The sequence below is a fragment of the Mucor velutinosus genome, assembly GCF_035048745.1.
Source record: "Mucor velutinosus strain NIH1002 chromosome Unknown tig00000041, whole genome shotgun sequence".
NCBI classification, from domain to species: Eukaryota; Fungi; Mucoromycota; class Mucoromycetes; order Mucorales; family Mucoraceae; genus Mucor; species Mucor velutinosus.
In genome coordinates, this window is record NW_027041905.1 from 2,519,621 (window position 1) to 2,536,245 (window position 16,625).

At 43.6% G+C, this 16,625-nt stretch overlaps 6 protein-coding genes across 6 annotated transcripts; 2 read left to right on the top strand and 4 right to left on the bottom strand.

Moving 5' to 3' along the window:
* Positions 1-1,329: 1,329 nt before the first annotated feature.
* On the top strand, positions 1,330-9,549 carry ATC70_001016 (uncharacterized protein; the record flags this gene model as incomplete). Its single annotated transcript, XM_064820421.1, has 1 exon — positions 1,330-9,549. The coding sequence occupies one exon, from the start codon at positions 1,330-1,332 to the stop codon at positions 9,547-9,549; it is 8,220 nt and encodes a 2,739-aa protein (XP_064684341.1).
* Positions 9,550-9,944: 395 nt separating this feature from the next.
* On the top strand, positions 9,945-11,386 carry ATC70_001017 (uncharacterized protein; the record flags this gene model as incomplete). Its single annotated transcript, XM_064820422.1, has 2 exons — positions 9,945-10,358; positions 10,415-11,386. 2 exons carry the CDS (start codon positions 9,945-9,947, stop codon positions 11,384-11,386), a joined length of 1,386 nt encoding a protein of 461 aa, XP_064684342.1.
* A 65-nt stretch (positions 11,387-11,451) lies between these two features.
* Positions 11,452-12,366, bottom strand: ATC70_001018 (uncharacterized protein; the record flags this gene model as incomplete). The annotated part of the gene is made up of 4 exons (XM_064820423.1): positions 11,452-11,507; positions 11,574-11,865; positions 11,919-12,010; positions 12,066-12,366. 4 exons carry the CDS (start codon positions 12,364-12,366, stop codon positions 11,452-11,454), a joined length of 741 nt encoding a protein of 246 aa, XP_064684343.1.
* A 164-nt stretch (positions 12,367-12,530) lies between these two features.
* ATC70_001019 (uncharacterized protein) lies at positions 12,531-13,831 on the bottom strand (the record flags this gene model as incomplete). Its single annotated transcript, XM_064820424.1, has 4 exons — positions 12,531-13,022; positions 13,084-13,463; positions 13,532-13,620; positions 13,686-13,831. The coding sequence occupies 4 exons, from the start codon at positions 13,829-13,831 to the stop codon at positions 12,531-12,533; spliced, it is 1,107 nt and encodes a 368-aa protein (XP_064684344.1).
* Positions 13,832-13,997: 166 nt separating this feature from the next.
* Positions 13,998-14,195, bottom strand: MTO1 (Mitochondrial Translation Optimization; the record flags this gene model as incomplete). The annotated part of the gene is made up of 1 exon (XM_064820425.1): positions 13,998-14,195. The coding sequence occupies one exon, from the start codon at positions 14,193-14,195 to the stop codon at positions 13,998-14,000; it is 198 nt and encodes a 65-aa protein (XP_064684345.1).
* Positions 14,196-14,443: 248 nt separating this feature from the next.
* Positions 14,444-15,167, bottom strand: ssh4_1 (Protein ssh4; the record flags this gene model as incomplete). Its single annotated transcript, XM_064820426.1, has 2 exons — positions 14,444-14,859; positions 14,915-15,167. 2 exons carry the CDS (start codon positions 15,165-15,167, stop codon positions 14,444-14,446), a joined length of 669 nt encoding a protein of 222 aa, XP_064684346.1.
* Between the last annotated feature and the right edge of the window lie 1,458 nt (positions 15,168-16,625).

Genomic DNA, 16,625 nt, shown 5'->3' on the forward strand with positions numbered 1-16,625 from the left:
TATCAAGGTCCCACAAAGATGACTTCAAGGGTTACGTTAGATCGAGAGAATCATTTTGATTCAAGATATACCATAGTAAAAGTCTTCATTATCAAGGTCAAAAACGCGATTGTTTGATATTCGATGAAAACCATAAGGGATACCTCATGCTTTTTGGTCGAATGTTGTCCATGTTTTTTTGATCCCCAAAAAGTTGAGCAAAGGTGTCAGAAAGTAACTGCCAGATGAGAGCAACTGTTTGGTGCTATTCTGACCATCTAAAACGGCCTAAAACGGCCTAAAACGCAGCTCAAATACATTCAGATTTTGCTGTATCAGGGACACTAAGGAATAAAAAGAGGAAATACCAGTATGCTGCTTGCTCGTATATGAAGTAGCTACATGCATATGGATGTAGAGCATCACATAAGAATCAGATCCACAGAAAATATGAAGAGTTATCATGTGTAAGTAGAGGGTCAACATGAAAGTAGTAGTTTTTTGGTAAGATGAGCAAGGGCAATCGGTAGCGCGAGCTGCCGATGTGCAAGTTGGCTTTCACCGAAGCGAAGCGTAGACTAGGAAACCACCCGAAGTGTCGAAAGGCTCGTATATATAAGGAATGATTTGAAAAATCATCAGGCGATTCGACCTTCTCTCTCTCTACCTCTCACTATACCTGGCACTCACAATTATGATCTCGTACACAATGTGTATTCCACATCTAGAGTACATATTTACTCACAAACAAAAAGCCAAGTTGTCTCAACAACGTAATCCATGCTGGTACGAATCACAACAAACAAATCTTAGTGGTTCTCTTATTGTATTCCCTTCAAGCAACATTTTAGGGTTCGAGAACAAGAACCATTATATTTACCTCGCAAGTAGAATACTTTATAGTCTAAAAGCACACTGCTAGCCAAAACAGATATATCCAATGATAGCATCATACAATCCATTACTTTGCTAATACAGAACATGGTGTATACTATAAACACATTGCATCAAAATCAAGATCTTGAATACAGCACGTGACACAAGATTTGTGTATACAACACAATTATGTTTTAGATGCGGAAATGCCTTGTCAGTTGCTGATTTTTTTCCTTTCTTTCTTTTCTTTTCCTCTCTTTTCGCTACACTTCTTTTTGCCCATCCCACCTTGTTATTCTACTAGACCTCGCAAGGGAAGATTACAAGCAGATTCCAAGAAGGAGCGGACATAAGTACCTACATCTATAGCAGCAAACTCTTGCCCTTTCTCTGTATATACAGTAAGTTGCGCTTGTACTATATGAAATGACATTGCCCCCCTTCAACTCACACTACTCGTGCACAGTTATAATAATGAGCCATGAACCACCAGCATCATTATCGAATGACAAGACGACAGCATCAGCAGCAGCACCTCCTTCCACATCCACAACGAGCAGCCCAATGTTTGAGCTGACTGGACTTTATGGCCGTATTACATTAGACAATGTCTATTTGAATGGATTGCATGCACTTCGAAGGCTGGATATACAAAACTTGTCAGATCAGCCTATACTTGTCAAGATGAGGTCCAATCTACGCAACCAAATAGCATTCCAATTAGAGAATGAGAATATATCCAGTCTACCGGAATCCACATTACAAAGCATCGTGACAACCAACACTGTGAGCTGGTCTCGTGAAGCAGCTGAAGAATACCCGTTCAATCAACTATTCAACTATATCAACCACATTGATCAGATTGATTTGGAACCAGGTCAAACTCGCAGTTTTATACTAGCTTTTTTACCGGAAACCGACAACGATGCTCGTCCCCAACAGCAGCAACAGAATGAAGACGACTTTGACATGTCAGTGGCAGCCGCAACCACTCATGACGATGATACAGAGACATACAGCATGTTTAACGTTACAGGCAGCTTGTTTTTCTTTGGCTATTACAATACAGCCAACAAGAGTCTGACAGACAACGACAGTGCCACTACAAAGGATGTGCTATCAACGTCCAGTTTAGCCGACTATCAGGTTTCTGTGAAATTCAGAGCAAGTGTGTGTCAGTCTGCACTATGGACAGATGTTGCAGAAACTGGTTTAAATTTTGATGATTGCGTACTGGGCGAGACTTATTACAAGGATTTCACCATACAAAATCGATCTGAGATTGATCTCTACTGGCTACTTAACACTATGGACCTCGTTAGCAACAACGGTCGAGATTGGCTGCAGTTCATTGATGCAGACACAGGCGATGCGTTGAAATCAGACGAACCTATTTCCAGCTTCTCCAGCAAGCAAGTGCGTATGCTCTTTTGGCCTAAAGAAGTGGGTGAATACAATTACGATCTACAGGTGGAGAATGCCAATGATGCACGCAATGTGGTACAGACAAAGGTACATGCCACTGTACGATCCGTGCTGAGAAAGGAGACTTTGATCGTCAGTAGTGGCCATGTTGTGGATTTTGGCGATTGTATATCTGGTGCTTGGGCAGTACAACAAATTGTGCTCAACAATGTCAGTGAATCCCCTGTGGAAGTCCGATTTCTACCAGAAGGTGCTGAGGTCATTTTTGATATCAAGCAAGATACAACTGTAGTGGAACCGAGTGAAGCAACAGCCTATACAGAGCGTATGGATAACACTAGAATGAATTCAATGCGACGCAAATACAACAATCACAGTGCCAGTCGAACCAATACAGGTGGCATGAATACACCAGCGACAGGCATCAGCGAATTGTCAGGTCCCAACAGCGAGTTGAGCTCACGATCGTCGTCCCCTACACCTATTCGTACTACAACAGACAATGATGGATTCTTCTCGCCTGCATTGACCGAGTCGCCCAATGGTTCCCGTATTCACTTTCCGTCGCACGCTACCATTCCCGAGGACTCTGATTCTGATGCTGGCGGCATGGGCGGCTTGATGAGTGTGGATGGCAGTATCTTTACAGAAGCCAGCTCCTTCAATGAAACCTCGACGGTGATATCTGCTACTACTGCATCTGCTGCGTCTGTGGTCACCTCTTCCTCTAATGCACCTGTGACGCTGAGCACGACAGAGAGCTACACCCGTATTGAGGACTTTGTCTTGAAACCAGGTACCGAGCGAGTGATTCAAGTCTCCTACCGACCGCAAAAAGACGCCTCCATCACCGACTTTAATGCAGGACAATTGATCCGTCGCAACTTTAGAATCTTACTCGAGTACGGTACTTTTCGCACAGAGGAAGCAAAAGAAAAGAAGGTGATTCAATGTCGAGCCAGAACCTGCACCTCTTTTGTAGAGGCCATACCCAAAGTGATCAATTTTGGTGATACAGATGTGGGTACGCTCAAGTCGCTGCCTATTAATATCTTTAATCGGTCTGATATCCTGGCACGTGTGGAGTTGCAGTTTAGTTCAAAGGTGCTCAATTGTTTGCGTGGTGAAATCACCATTCAGCCAAGAAGCTACGTGGAGCTCAAGTTGGATCTGTACCCGCGCAAGGTCAATCCAGACTACCGAAAGCAGATTACGCTGGTCAACTTCCTCAACAAGGACAATGATCAGATTATTGAAGTGCACAGTACCAACATTGACAAGAACAGAGTGACCTTCCACTCGCTGTTTTACCGTATTCTCACAGCTACAGGTGCTAATTTCCTGGATTTTGGTTCGATCGCCCTCAATTCGCCTTCCTTGAGAACATTTACCGTAGAGAATATCAGAGACAAGCCATTGCAGTTGGAAATCACAACGTCGCTGCCAGAGGATATTGCCATTTATACGCGCAACAAGAACAAGGTCAACGAAAATGCGCTGCCTAATGCTGCTGCTGCTGCAAACGCCGCCACCATCACCTCCACGAGCGCCATTGCGTCCTCTGCTGCTCTAAATGCTGCTTCTGCCATGATAGCCACTGCTACCAACACCACTTCTGCCAATCTGTCGTCGTCTTCCAAGCTGTCCAACTCCATCACAGCAGAAGCCATTGAAAAAGGAGATGTGCTTGCTGATATACCCGCTACTTCACTGACACCTGCACTGAGTAATAGACGCAGATCCAAGCTCTTGCTCGAGTCCATCAGTAATCGTCGTATTGCCAAGCCCAAATCCTTGTCCAGCTCCAGCTCCAAGGACACAGCCAAGACCAAGAAGCATACCTCTGAATCAGAAGCCACCAACAAACGACGTACCTCTGATGCTAAAAAGGAGCTCATGGCAGCAAGACGTATGCGTCAATCAGTGCAGCAGCTTAAAATGGATCAAGCGCACTCTTCTACTGCCTATCTGGACCTTGCTCTACCACCATTGCACTCGCTCAAATCCTACAGACGAAAGATGATTCAGGTCAATTCAGATCCCAGCTTCCTCAAGCATCATCATCGCAAGGGACTTCACAGCAGATTGTTGCATATACCTGAAGAAAAGGATTGTGTGGATAACAAGGATATGTGTGCTACCAAGGATGCTGTTCAGTCCAACAAGTCGCAACACCACCCACGTCAAATGGTCACTAAAAAGAGCAATGCTTCTGCTGCTGCTAGTGGTAAGCACACCAAGCATGGTAAAGAAGATATGCTACTGACGACGGGCGGTCGCCATCATCTGCGTGTGTCTACGCCCAACAACAGCAACAGCACCGCTACAGCTTCACCTTCTATTGCCTCCAAGAACGCATCTCGCTTATCCAGCCACACGCGCCACAACAATTATGGTACACGAAATGCCAAGACCAAGCGATCACTGGGCATTACAGCAGCTCGCTACAAGTCTCGCAAGAACCTGGACTGGTCAGATATTGCAGGCAAATCTCGTGTGCCTTTTGAGGACCTGATCTCTGTGCTGGAACATGGTTCCAAAGCATCCCCTCCTCTGTTTCCCAAACAATCTGCAGAGGAACAGTTTGTGCGGTACCAATTGGCATGGCGTAGAGAATTGGACCGTCTGATAGAGAAGGGTGTATTGGTGCGCACCTCGTTGGTGGACGTGGATCCCAAGGGCGAGGAAGAGGTCGTGATTGTGATTACACCGTGTGGTGCTACCAAGCCTCATATTCAGTCTGCTCCCAAGAAACAAGACGCACGCATCTTTTTGAGGTTGGTGCAATTTGATCGTGATATTGAACAAACCGAGTTTGAGAATCTGCTGGATACAAATCAAACGGATATCCCTGTGCGTGAAGTTATTTTGCGTTCTCAATTGTGTCGTTCTGTCATGGATCTGGGTCAAAAGAACATCAACTTTGGTCTGGTGGAGAGAAACGAGCGTCATGCCAAGACGATTGTGCTGCACAATCGCAGCGAAACACCTTTGCTGTACGCCATTCGCAAGTCTGGTTCCATTGCCTCGGGTGACATTGACTTGGATGTGGGTCGCTATGGTGTTGTCCGTTCGTACGGTAAACGTGAAGTCGAGTTTGTGTTTGAACCGACATTGTCCGGCCCCTTTATGGAGAAACTGGTGATTGAGAACATCCGTGATCGCACCAACGACCAAGTGTTGCTGCTCAAGGCGCAAGTGCGTAAACCATCGACCTTCTTGATCAAGTCATTGGAAATGTCCTTTGGCCGCTGTTTAGTGGATCAGCCCTGTCAGCGTACAGAGACCATCGTGTTGACCAACACTAACAAGCAATCGCGTATGTTTGAAGTGCGTGTGGATCCCAACGAAGTCATCTTTGGTCGTTACTATGGCGAGTTTGACTTTGATGTCAAGGAAGACGACACAAACACCATCTCCAAGGAAGCAGAGGAAGAGATTGAAAACTTGGAACAGAAGCTCAAGATTGCTAAGCGTAAAGCTCAACCAGACAAGGTGAAGAAGTATTTGCGTAAATTGGCAAAGCTTAAGAATTTGGACCACGATGACAAGGAAGATGCTGATTCTGGTAAAGACAAGGACAAAGAGGAAAAAGTTGCCAAATCTGCCAAATCGCCTGCAAAGACCAAGAGCGATGCTGATGCTGCTACTACTACTTCTTCCAGTACCAATGCGGTCGTCTCTGTAGCTGCTGCTGCCACCAGTAGTATCAAGGAGAGCAACATTGTGTTTAAAAAGACGGCAGAGAGCGTGGTGTTTCCTTTGGATGCGCATGCTTCCAAGACGGTGTCTGTTACCTTCAAACCTGTGTTGCGGCCATTCCAAACTGCTGAAGATGCTCAGGAGGACAACAAGAAACCCGAGGAAGCTATTTCTGTCAAGGGCCGTATTTTGGTGCATGAATACAAGAATACAGATGTGTGTAAGAGTATTGTCTATACAGCAGAGGTGTATACAGATGAAGCTGCCTATATTGATGCTCTAGCGCTTGAGAATGATGGTGAAAATACGGGTGCTGCATCGACTAGAGCGGATGCTGCTGCCATGGCTACTGCTAATGCTGCTAATGCTGCTAATGCGACTTCTCAAGCTGAGAAGTCCAGTGCTGTTGCTGCTACTACGCCACACACAAGTTCAGATGCAAGCCAAAGCGAGACCAGCGCGGCTCCCACTGAACAAGAAGAGGAAGAACCGGAGGCCATTCAGCTGGAAAGACACTTTTTCGATGGTGGTCGTGTGGAACTGAACCAAGAAGCCGTTTTTTATGTCAAGGTGACCAATACCTCTCAACAGCCGATTGGATTTGCCTTGTCTACAGCACAAGTGCCCTCTGTATTCGACTTTGATGCAGGCGGAGAAGCATCCAAGGAGCTTTTACCTGGCGAAACCAGAAAGATCCGTTACGGTATCAAGCCAACGCAAGTAGGTAAACAACAATACACTTTCTCTGTCAGAAACAAGCGTACTGGCTCCTTGCAACCATTTACCATTGAATGCTTGGTTCATTGCAGCACGTATTTGGAGTTCCCTTCTTTGGCAGATGAAGCCAATGGTGTGTTGGATCTTGGTTTCTCATACGTGGATCCAGGAAGCAAATATTCACAGGTGACGCCTTTGCTGGTAGAGAACAAGTCTGGACAAGATGTCTTTATTACGTGTCAAAGTAACTTGTCTCATCAAGTCTTGATTTTTATGGACGAGGCAGGTGAACGTGGCTTGGTGGAGATGATGCCCCTGAAATGTGGTAGCATGACCACTGTGTGGGTGGCTGTTCAGCCTAATTTACTGACAGGCTATCTTGGTAATTCAGCAGATGAATGTCGTGAGCTGGTGGGTGGTATCAAGTTTTCCGTCTATGAAAAAGATCAGCAGCAACAGCAGCAGCAAGACCAAGACCAAGACCAGAACATGTTGCTCATGTTGACACAAACGGTCAAGTTTATCTCCATCATTGGCCAATCTCATCTGGAAGTCTCTGACAAGGTGATCAATATGGGCTACACGGATCTGCTTCAAAAAGAGTTTTATGGTGCTTTCACTATCAAGAACAAGTCGGGTGAGTTGCCCCTGGATTATGAAGTCGAGTGCTCCAGTGCCAACATTGAACTGGATCGTCGTGGTGGTACGTTGCATGGCTGGCGCGGTACTAAATTGCGAAGAGACACAGACATGAGTTATCTGGACACCAGCAGCACGGATGATCAAAAGAAACGCAAGGGAAGTTTGGCGAGCCTTCACGCCAATGACAGTTCCTGCAGCATTGATGGTGTGCGTCGTGGCTCCTATGATGATTTCAATTCTGTGCCTGCTTCCTTGACGCAAATTACGTTTCGCATCAGCGCGTATCGTTATGGTTTGTTGAATGAGAAGCTGATTGTCACCAACAAGAGAAATAGCCAAGAAGTGTTTGTGATTGATGTGCGATTATTTGTGGACTGCAAGAAATTGGACGCCTGGGCTTTACCTTCCAAAAAGCTGCTGTTACAGTCAAGCAGTGGCCATCAAAACGGATATGCGGATGATGATTACGACCAGACAGACCATCGTGAAGCAGATCCCTTGCCTTTGATCAAGTGGGAGAGTATCTACATTAGTCCTGTGACGACATCAGCTGCACAAGAAGAGGAGACAGTGCTTCAAATCATGGAACTTCCTGAAGCAGATGCGCATCGTCTCTATGTGCGTGAACTGGATATTGCCAACACATCAGGTCAGCCCATGCAATTGGTGGTCATGAGTGATGTGGACATCACGGCTGGTTTTGCCGTCGATGAAGATAAGGTCAAGGCAGTGGCTCTGGAGCACAAGGACAACTTGTTTGCTCAACGCAGTGGCCAACTTTCCTTGCAGCCTGGTCAACGTATCCGTGTGCGTTTGCATAACCCTTCTGCTGAGAAACTAGATGAAGACGGTCGCTCATTAGCACTTCACGGCCAAAGTGGGTCTCTCAAGGGTATGATGGTCTTGTACGATGCGCGTCAAAACATTGAGGTGCTTGCCCTGGAACTGGAAGCCTTGTTTTGTGTCTCTCATACTGAATTGGTGGTGGACCGTATTGATTTAGGCAAGATTGGACACAGCACTTCCTTCAAGCCTGCTCGTTTCGAATTTCAAATCAGCAATTTGGCAGACGTGCCTGCCACATATGACATCAATGCACCTAAATACATCAATTTTACGCCTCTGGATCGCAACGGTGTGGCCGTCAAGCAAAAGATGTTTTACATCCCTTCTCGCAAGACACAGCGTATTGAAGGTTTACTGATGCCCAAGGAAATGCCTGACCAAACCTCTGGATTGCACCGCTTTGATGTCCGTATTGACAATCTTCGTAACCATGCCAACAGCATGCATTTGCATCTCAAGGCCCTGATGACCGTGTTTGAGTTGCGTTTTGAACGGCTCTCCAGTAACGGCGAATTGGTGTTGCCTACGTTACATCATCCCATTGCTCTTCAAAATGCGCCTTGCGATAACTGGTTTGTCATTCATAACAAGACGGACGATGATTTGCGATTCGAGATTGGTGCTGATATTACGCCTGAATTGAGTCCCTATGTGCATTTAGATGTCTTGTCACGTTATACCAATTCACCACTGCATGGCGATATTGCCATTGGTCCTCAAGGCAGTATTGAAGTCAGGGTCAGAGCTTCTCCCAATGAAGCATCGCGTTTACCTCGCAATCGACCTGAATTCACAGATCCTTCTGGTATCATCATGGCTAAATTGTGGGTGACAACACGTCCTGCTGAAGAAGATGAAGAGGAAGACGAGGAAGACGAGGAGGAAGGTAGAGGAGGCGCTCCTCGAACCAGCAGAATGAGAGAAATGATACCGGTGCGATGTGCATTGGATGAAACAGCTACATTTGCTCTCAGTGAGCGTCGACTTGATTTCAAGCTGGTAACCTACTATCAAGACAGTGAAAATGGAGAGAGCTCGGATATCATGGATTCTGCTTGCATGCCAGAGAATCTGCCTCTCAATATCATCAACCATGCCATCAAGGTACCACTTCGCTTCAAGGTCACAGTGGAAGGTCCTGCTGAATTTCCTGCGCATGAAATCGTTATGATTTCTGGCTTGAATCAAGATCGTACAGGTATAGTGGCACCTGGAGGCACCACAACATTGCAAATTGCCATCTCAAATCCAAAGGAAAGTATGCCGGGTCAACTCAAGATTCATGTGGATGATTTGGATGCCCTGGGAGAATCAAGACAAACCGTGTCCATGTATGTAACAGAGATTGTGTGGGATTTGTAAGAAGCAAAAAGTTGTAATAGATTTTGTACATAATAAAATAATTTTGATCTGATATGCCAATTGAACAAGTTGTGAATGTATGTATACTCGAGTTTTCATTGAAAACATTATAGGATGTATATATATATATATTAATTCTTGGAGCTGGATCTATCAATAGATGACCATTTTTCAATTAGATACCGTTGCTCTTGGTGCAGCAGCAGAGTACATTTAGAGCACTATCAATGGATGCACCGAGCGCGCACTTGTCAAACCACAATCCCGGTTCTGATGAAAGCGCCCGCTGCAGCAGCAAATCTTGGTGTTCCAAGCGACTGCGGCAGATGTCAATTATTGGTTAGTTGAGCATAAATGTAGCCATCTTGAATGTGTACCTTTTTCTACTATTAAACATGTCAGTGGAAACGTACATCATTTATCCCAGCAACAAACACAATCGTCCTTCTCCGCCATCTAGAGTTGTACTCCACGGCCTCGATCGAATCGGTTCACCTATACAAATTCGTAATCATCGGTTCTTTCATGCACCTAAAGACGCGAGCGTCATTACATTTGACCAACTGGTAGACAGACTCAAAGATTCACTGGCTGAAGCGCTAGAACTGTATCCACCTGTTGCTGGTACAATTGAGAGTGATGAAAAGAGCGATATCTATAGTTTGATGGGTTTCGAGTACAATAAGGGGACTCCGTTCCTCGTCGAAAAGAAATCAACACTATACCAAGGGGATACGGATGATATTGGACCTCGTCAAGAAGTGATACTTGCTGAAACAGCGAGTGTTCTGGCTGTCAAAGTGACACAGGTATAAGAGGCAAAGCAAAGTACATGGCATGGTGAGTTGACTTGGACAGTGTTTAGTTTTCATGCGGCACGATAGCTGTGGCCTCTTCTTTCAGTCATCAAGTTACAGATTTGCGAGGTACACTTGATTTTCTGGAGCTATGGGCCCTGATCCATAGAGGCGAGCCCATTGATTTCAACCACATTCCTGATGACTGGACACATACACCTGGCAGGTTCTTCCAAGGATTGACTACAACATCGGCAACCAAAACTCCTTCACCTTTCTTCTTGTTAGACAAACCTGCGCTCGGTCCACCTGCCTATCTATCAGTGCCTTCTGTAGTAACATTTTGGAAGTTTACAAGTAGTGACATGAAAAGGCTCAAGGAGGATCTGTCACCCTCAGATCCCACTAGCTGGATCTCATCTGGTGATGCATTAGCCTCGTTAGTATGCGGTGTGATTACCCGAGCTCGTGAACATGCATCAGTGCCTCGATTAGAAGGAAGATCGTCTGAGGAAGAGCCTCATGAACAAGTGGCTATGGCTGCAGATGGCCGTGATAGAGCACCTAAGAACGATATGGCTGGAGGTCATTACTTTGGCAATTTCAATCCACTCTGGAACGCTACAATCTCTCGATCAGGTCTCTTGGACGCTTCTCCCGCATCCGCCTCTCGAGTTGCATTGGCTATTCGAACTGCCCTGACCAAGGAGCTCTCACCAGAAGCCATTGGATACAAGATCTCCTTCTTTGAGGATCCCAACAACCAGCAACCTCCGGGTCGTATCTCTTGGTCTGCCGACCTGATCTTGACCAATTGGTGTAAGAATGATATTAAAGGACCCAAATTAGATTTTGGATGGGGTAAACCTTTTCATGCTACTTCGGGTCGTGGTGGATCACTGCCTCCTGGCTATTGTTTGATGACACATGATTATGGTACGGGAGATACTACTGTATTGATGACAATCGAGGAGAAGGGCGTGGATGAACTGAAATCAGATAGTTTGCTGAATCAATATGCGACACAAATCACTGAATAAATAGATACTGTATTTACAAGCGAATTTATTGAGAGAGAAATGAGGGTAAAATGTGTGCCAGAGATTTATTTTTGTCCAGTCTTTAAAAGATCCAAGAAGCTTGACTTTGACATGGTGGACACTATCATAGGAAATAAGACACAAATCATCAAAAAAAAAAAAAAGAAATCACACAAGCAAAACCTACCATTCTTTGCTTTTTCTATTGCTGAAAGTGTCTTGCGAGTTTCTGATGCATTCTGAACAGCTACTTCTGTCACTTTTTGTTGTGTGCGAATAGCATTGAACAATTTAACGACACCTCTTGTTGCAACCTTTCTTAATCTCTTTTCGTATTCAAAGGTAGTGAAATCAGGAATAACTCGGCCCTTTTCTTTCAGCGCTTTCTTTTCTGCTGACATGATTTTACGTGCTTTGTAGTCTAATTTCTCATCTTCGAGCTTGCGTTCTAATCCCTTTGATCTAGCAAGAATAGGTTGCTTTGGCATGTATTAGCTTTCCATTATGCAATTTTCCTCTTTAACAGACTTACTCTCTTGTCGGATCCAGTCAATGTACTGGCTAAAATCTTAGTCATGGCATCAGAGAAGGCTTCTGAGCTGTATTTCTTGGGTTGTTTGGCACCTAAATTATTCATCAGAGCCCTGTATCCAGCATCCGGAACCATGCCATCACTCACCATCCTCCTCTAAATCCATTTCATCATCATCAAACTCGTCGTCCTCTTCCTCATCATCGCCTTCGACATTGGCATCTTGATCCAAGTCCATGTCCTCATCCTCATCCTCTTCCTCTTCTTCTTCTTCTTCTTCTTCATCAGCTGAACTCTCGCCTGAAGCAGATTCAACTAAATCTTGGACTTTTTGTGTTTTTGGCTTCTCAACAGATTTTTTGATAGGTGAAGCCACCTTTTTCTTCTCAACGATTTGTTGTTGTTGTTGTTGTTGTTGTTTCTTGGCTTGCTTCTTTGCTGGTGCCATGATGTTAAAGTGTTTTAATTACAAGACAAAAGCCAGATAAAAAAACTAGTTTGTCCATATTTAAAAAAATTAAGAGGCTTTTCCAATTGACATGTAGTAAAACCAGTCCATAAAAAGAGCAATGGATTTATTAGAGAAAATGCATAAATGTCTATCAAAAAGGTTTATCGCATCTCATAACGATCATCATGAGAGCGCCGGATATCATCACTGTCTCGATAAGCAGAAAGCCCTCCATCGACAAGCAATATGGGTGTACTTTCAGCCACAGTACTGTATAGATGATGCGATGCACTTCTGTCGAGTTCATAGTCATCGTCGCCCTCATCATCCTCACCATCCCCCACTGCACCACGCAGTCGATAGTTTTCCTCCTGTCCAACATCAATAGCCGCTGTTTCTTTGCGCGCTTTTGCTGTAATCATTTTGAACTTAAGCCAGTTGTATAAGCCAATACCAAACAATGTGATGCATAGACCGATTATGTTGATGATGGTCAAGATGTCGCCAAAGACAAGTGATGAGATAAAGATGGTAGCTACCTCCTTGAAAATACCACACACACTGAGAGTAACAACAGATGTACGTTTGATCAAGAAGAATTCAGACATGATCATACAAAAAGCAAGACTGCCGCCTGCCAAAACGATGCCCATCTGGTTCGTCACTTTCAGTATACCATCCCAAGCACATAATACGCACCCTGCTGGCACTTACCGTATGTAACCCTTCACCAAACGTAGCGAAAAAGGCACTATGAAAGATGGTGAAATAGCCTTCTACACCAGCTGAGATGATCAATAAGATGATGGCTTGAGAAGGGGCCAAGAAGAAGATGGAAGCAAACGGATTTGTCAAGCCCATACTTTCTTTTCTCAACAGGACCTCGGTCAAGGACCATCGCAGACCACCAAAAGCAGAAGCAGCCATGACTTGAATGAACCCAACCAAATTGAAATCTGTTTCATCCGATACCATGAGTACAACACCTGCTGTAATAATGACAATGATCAAAATCAGTTTCCAGCTTGGTTTCTCCAGTTTAAAGATGAATGCAAAGATCAATACAAAAGCAAGTGTAGATGATTTACACATGGCTATATAAGAGACAGAGTGTGTGTATGTGTCAGTATGCGTTCTAGCGATGGGATCAATAGGATCTTACTATAAAATGATAGGGTGATTGTCTTGAGTGAGAGATTAGACAACCCAATATCAAGACTTGTCGCTAATGCACAAGGAAGCACTTTGTATCTAAATTACAGCATCACATATATGAGCACTCAATAGACAACACAGTGCACATATGGTAAAATTACATGTAATCGGAAGCGCTGGGTCGTTTAGTAGGTCGTAGTTTAGGTACAACAAGCAACGATGTGCCCGAAAACACAAACTGCACAATCATATGAACGCTGGTGACAAACAGAGGGTATTGAAAATTGTAGTGATCTTCTGAAAACATCCATTTGTTGTAGACTGATAAGATGGTGGCAAACTGCACAGAAATTAGTAAAAAGACATAGTATTTTTTTTTTTTTTTTTGATGAGATGATTCCTTACAGTATACCTACAAGAAGGATTGAGTTTTCTGGCAATCATCAGCGCTCACAACATACGCACACACACACTTACCACATCAATATCCAAAACAGATTGATAGCAGATGTCTTGACGATACTCTTTTTTTGTTGTATAGCTCTTTCTTTTGTTGTGTGGTCATTGAGTAGCGTCTCGGAAGGCAACGATAGAGGGTCTTCGTCTCTTAACGAAAACACCTCGCTATCCTGTGATGGTCGACTGTGAAATGGTTGTAGATTTTCAGTCATTTTGGAAATTTAATACTATAAAATTCATATACAAAAGGTATATGATGAGGAACAGGAGAGAGAGGCAGGAGGTGGAGTACACAGGAGAAGGGGAGAAAAGGGTAAAGTATTTAATAATGTAACAGAAGAGTGTTTATAATTCTGTGTGATTTTACGGCACCATCGCAAATTGAATTGCTGCTCATTTCATCCACATGTGTGTTTGGACGCCGGTCAATATCACAACGGAAAGATCTTCATTAAAGCAGCTATGTGTGGAGAGCCTTGAGGTTCACCTTGTGTACTAACAGCAAATGCCTCTTGAAGCCTGTCTTGCTGAATTCTTTCTTGCAGACGGTGCAGTAATGATTGGGGCTGAAAGGATCAGGTTGAACACCCTTATCTTTGGGTTTTTTAAATGGTTGTAGCAACATATGATGTACTCGTTTCAAATGCGTAGTGTACTGATGTCTACCTGCATGAGGTCTCTCACACGATCTACAGTAAAAGTTAGGATCATCAATGTCTGGCTGCAAATCCACATGTCTGACTCGATTGATGTTGGGCTTGATGTTGTGTTCTGACCTGAGATGGCCATAGTATTCCCTACAGCCTTTGATATTGATATTACATCGACGGCAATAGAAATGGTTGTCCTTGTTCATTGGAATTACTTTGTTTTCTTCTGTTCGGATGCGTCAGATTCCTATAGATACTACGCTCATGCAGTCGTTGTTTACCTTCTTCAGATGCGTCCGCTGCTTTATCTGTACTGACAAATGCCTCTTCCACATTTTTTGCTCTCTTTTTCAATGAACAATCTTCCTTTTCAGCTTCTAGCTTTGGAGAAGCAGAGCTCTTTCTTCCTCTCTTGATGCTACTTGTGGAGATAGTGATAGGCGCGTCTTGCTGAGGTTGGTTGATCGGAAGGTCCATGATATCAACAGGAATCTTCATATCCATGGCATTTTCTTCTTGTTTAATTCGAGTCATTTTGTGAATAGTCGCTTCTTGATGTGAGATAAACGTTTCATCAAGTGAGAAATTGGTAGAATAATCAAGTAGGCTTTTTGTTTTCGTCCATAAGCCACTAGATTACTCCTGTTTGTGTCTTGTTTGGGTGTTTACACGAGAACACTCTAAATTTTGTATCGCTTAATTGGCTTTGACATATACAGAAACTTTGATTTGCTAATCCTATTTAAACTAACACTACGCAAGACTTCCTCCATGAACGACCGGTGAGAATGAATTTGGCTTTTTTTAAGGTACTCCACGCATGTAACTATAGGAACAACTCATATAAGGATAGCTGAAATACTTGCATTGCCTCTTACTACTCAAAACTATGCACAACACAGCAAAGATCGAGTGTATCTGAGCCGTGTTTTCTTGCGCTAAAAGCCGTTTTAACCTACCAGAGTAGCACCAAACAATTGCTTTTGACTAGCAGGTGCTTCCTGACACCTTTGCTCGACTTTTTTTTGAGATCGTCGAAAATCCACCAAAAACCATGAGGGATACCTCATGATTTTCATCGAAAGTCAAACGATCGCGTTTTTCGCCTTGAAAATAAAGAATTTTACTATGGCATATATCAAATTAAAATGTTTTTCTCGATCCAGAGCAACCTCTGAAACCACTGTTATGAGGCTTTCATATGCAAAATCTGGCTATTTTCGCTAAAAATCTCATTTCAAATTTTATTAAATTACTCAATAATTTCAGTCAAAACACTTATTGCAACTAGCACCATTGGAAGCGCCTTAAAAAGTACTTCAAGAATGTATTAGGAAGAGTAGGGCGATCATTACACTTTATATAGTCGAATATCGTAAAATAAAAGAAAGAAGTCGAAAAAAGACAAATTTTGTCCAATCTTGAACAGAGAAAAAAAAAAAAAAACTGAGTTTGAATCAATTTTGGCGGCGGCTTGCTGCTGGATGACCTAAATGCCTTTCTGTTGATGACAATGATGATTGTGATGCTAATTAAATGGGGATCGTGGACTTGAAAGGACAATTGCTTAGCGCAAATACTTTTTTTTTGGGGGAGCTTTGCCTCATGGAGGTGTCTTTTGCAATGACGATATCTCAAAAAAGTCGCTGTAGATCTTACACAAGTCCTGTATTTATTTTTAACCAGCTTTATGTCGCCATCTTGTTAAGGGCATCAGTAGCAGCGAATGATATGACAATTCTATTATCAGAAAATGGCAATTGTGATGTACACATACTGAATTTTCTTTCACATTGTCTCAATAATAGGCTTTGTTTAATATCAGTGTAAGCAAAAAGGGTGCTGAGGGAAATACCTCCTCTCCTCCTCCTAGCTCTGATATAACCTTTCTTTTACTAACTAATAACTGATTGTTTAAAATTTAATTGATATACCAAAATGTTATAAAATCTGATTTAAAACGTCTTTGGTGAGAGCCCACAGGGTGACACC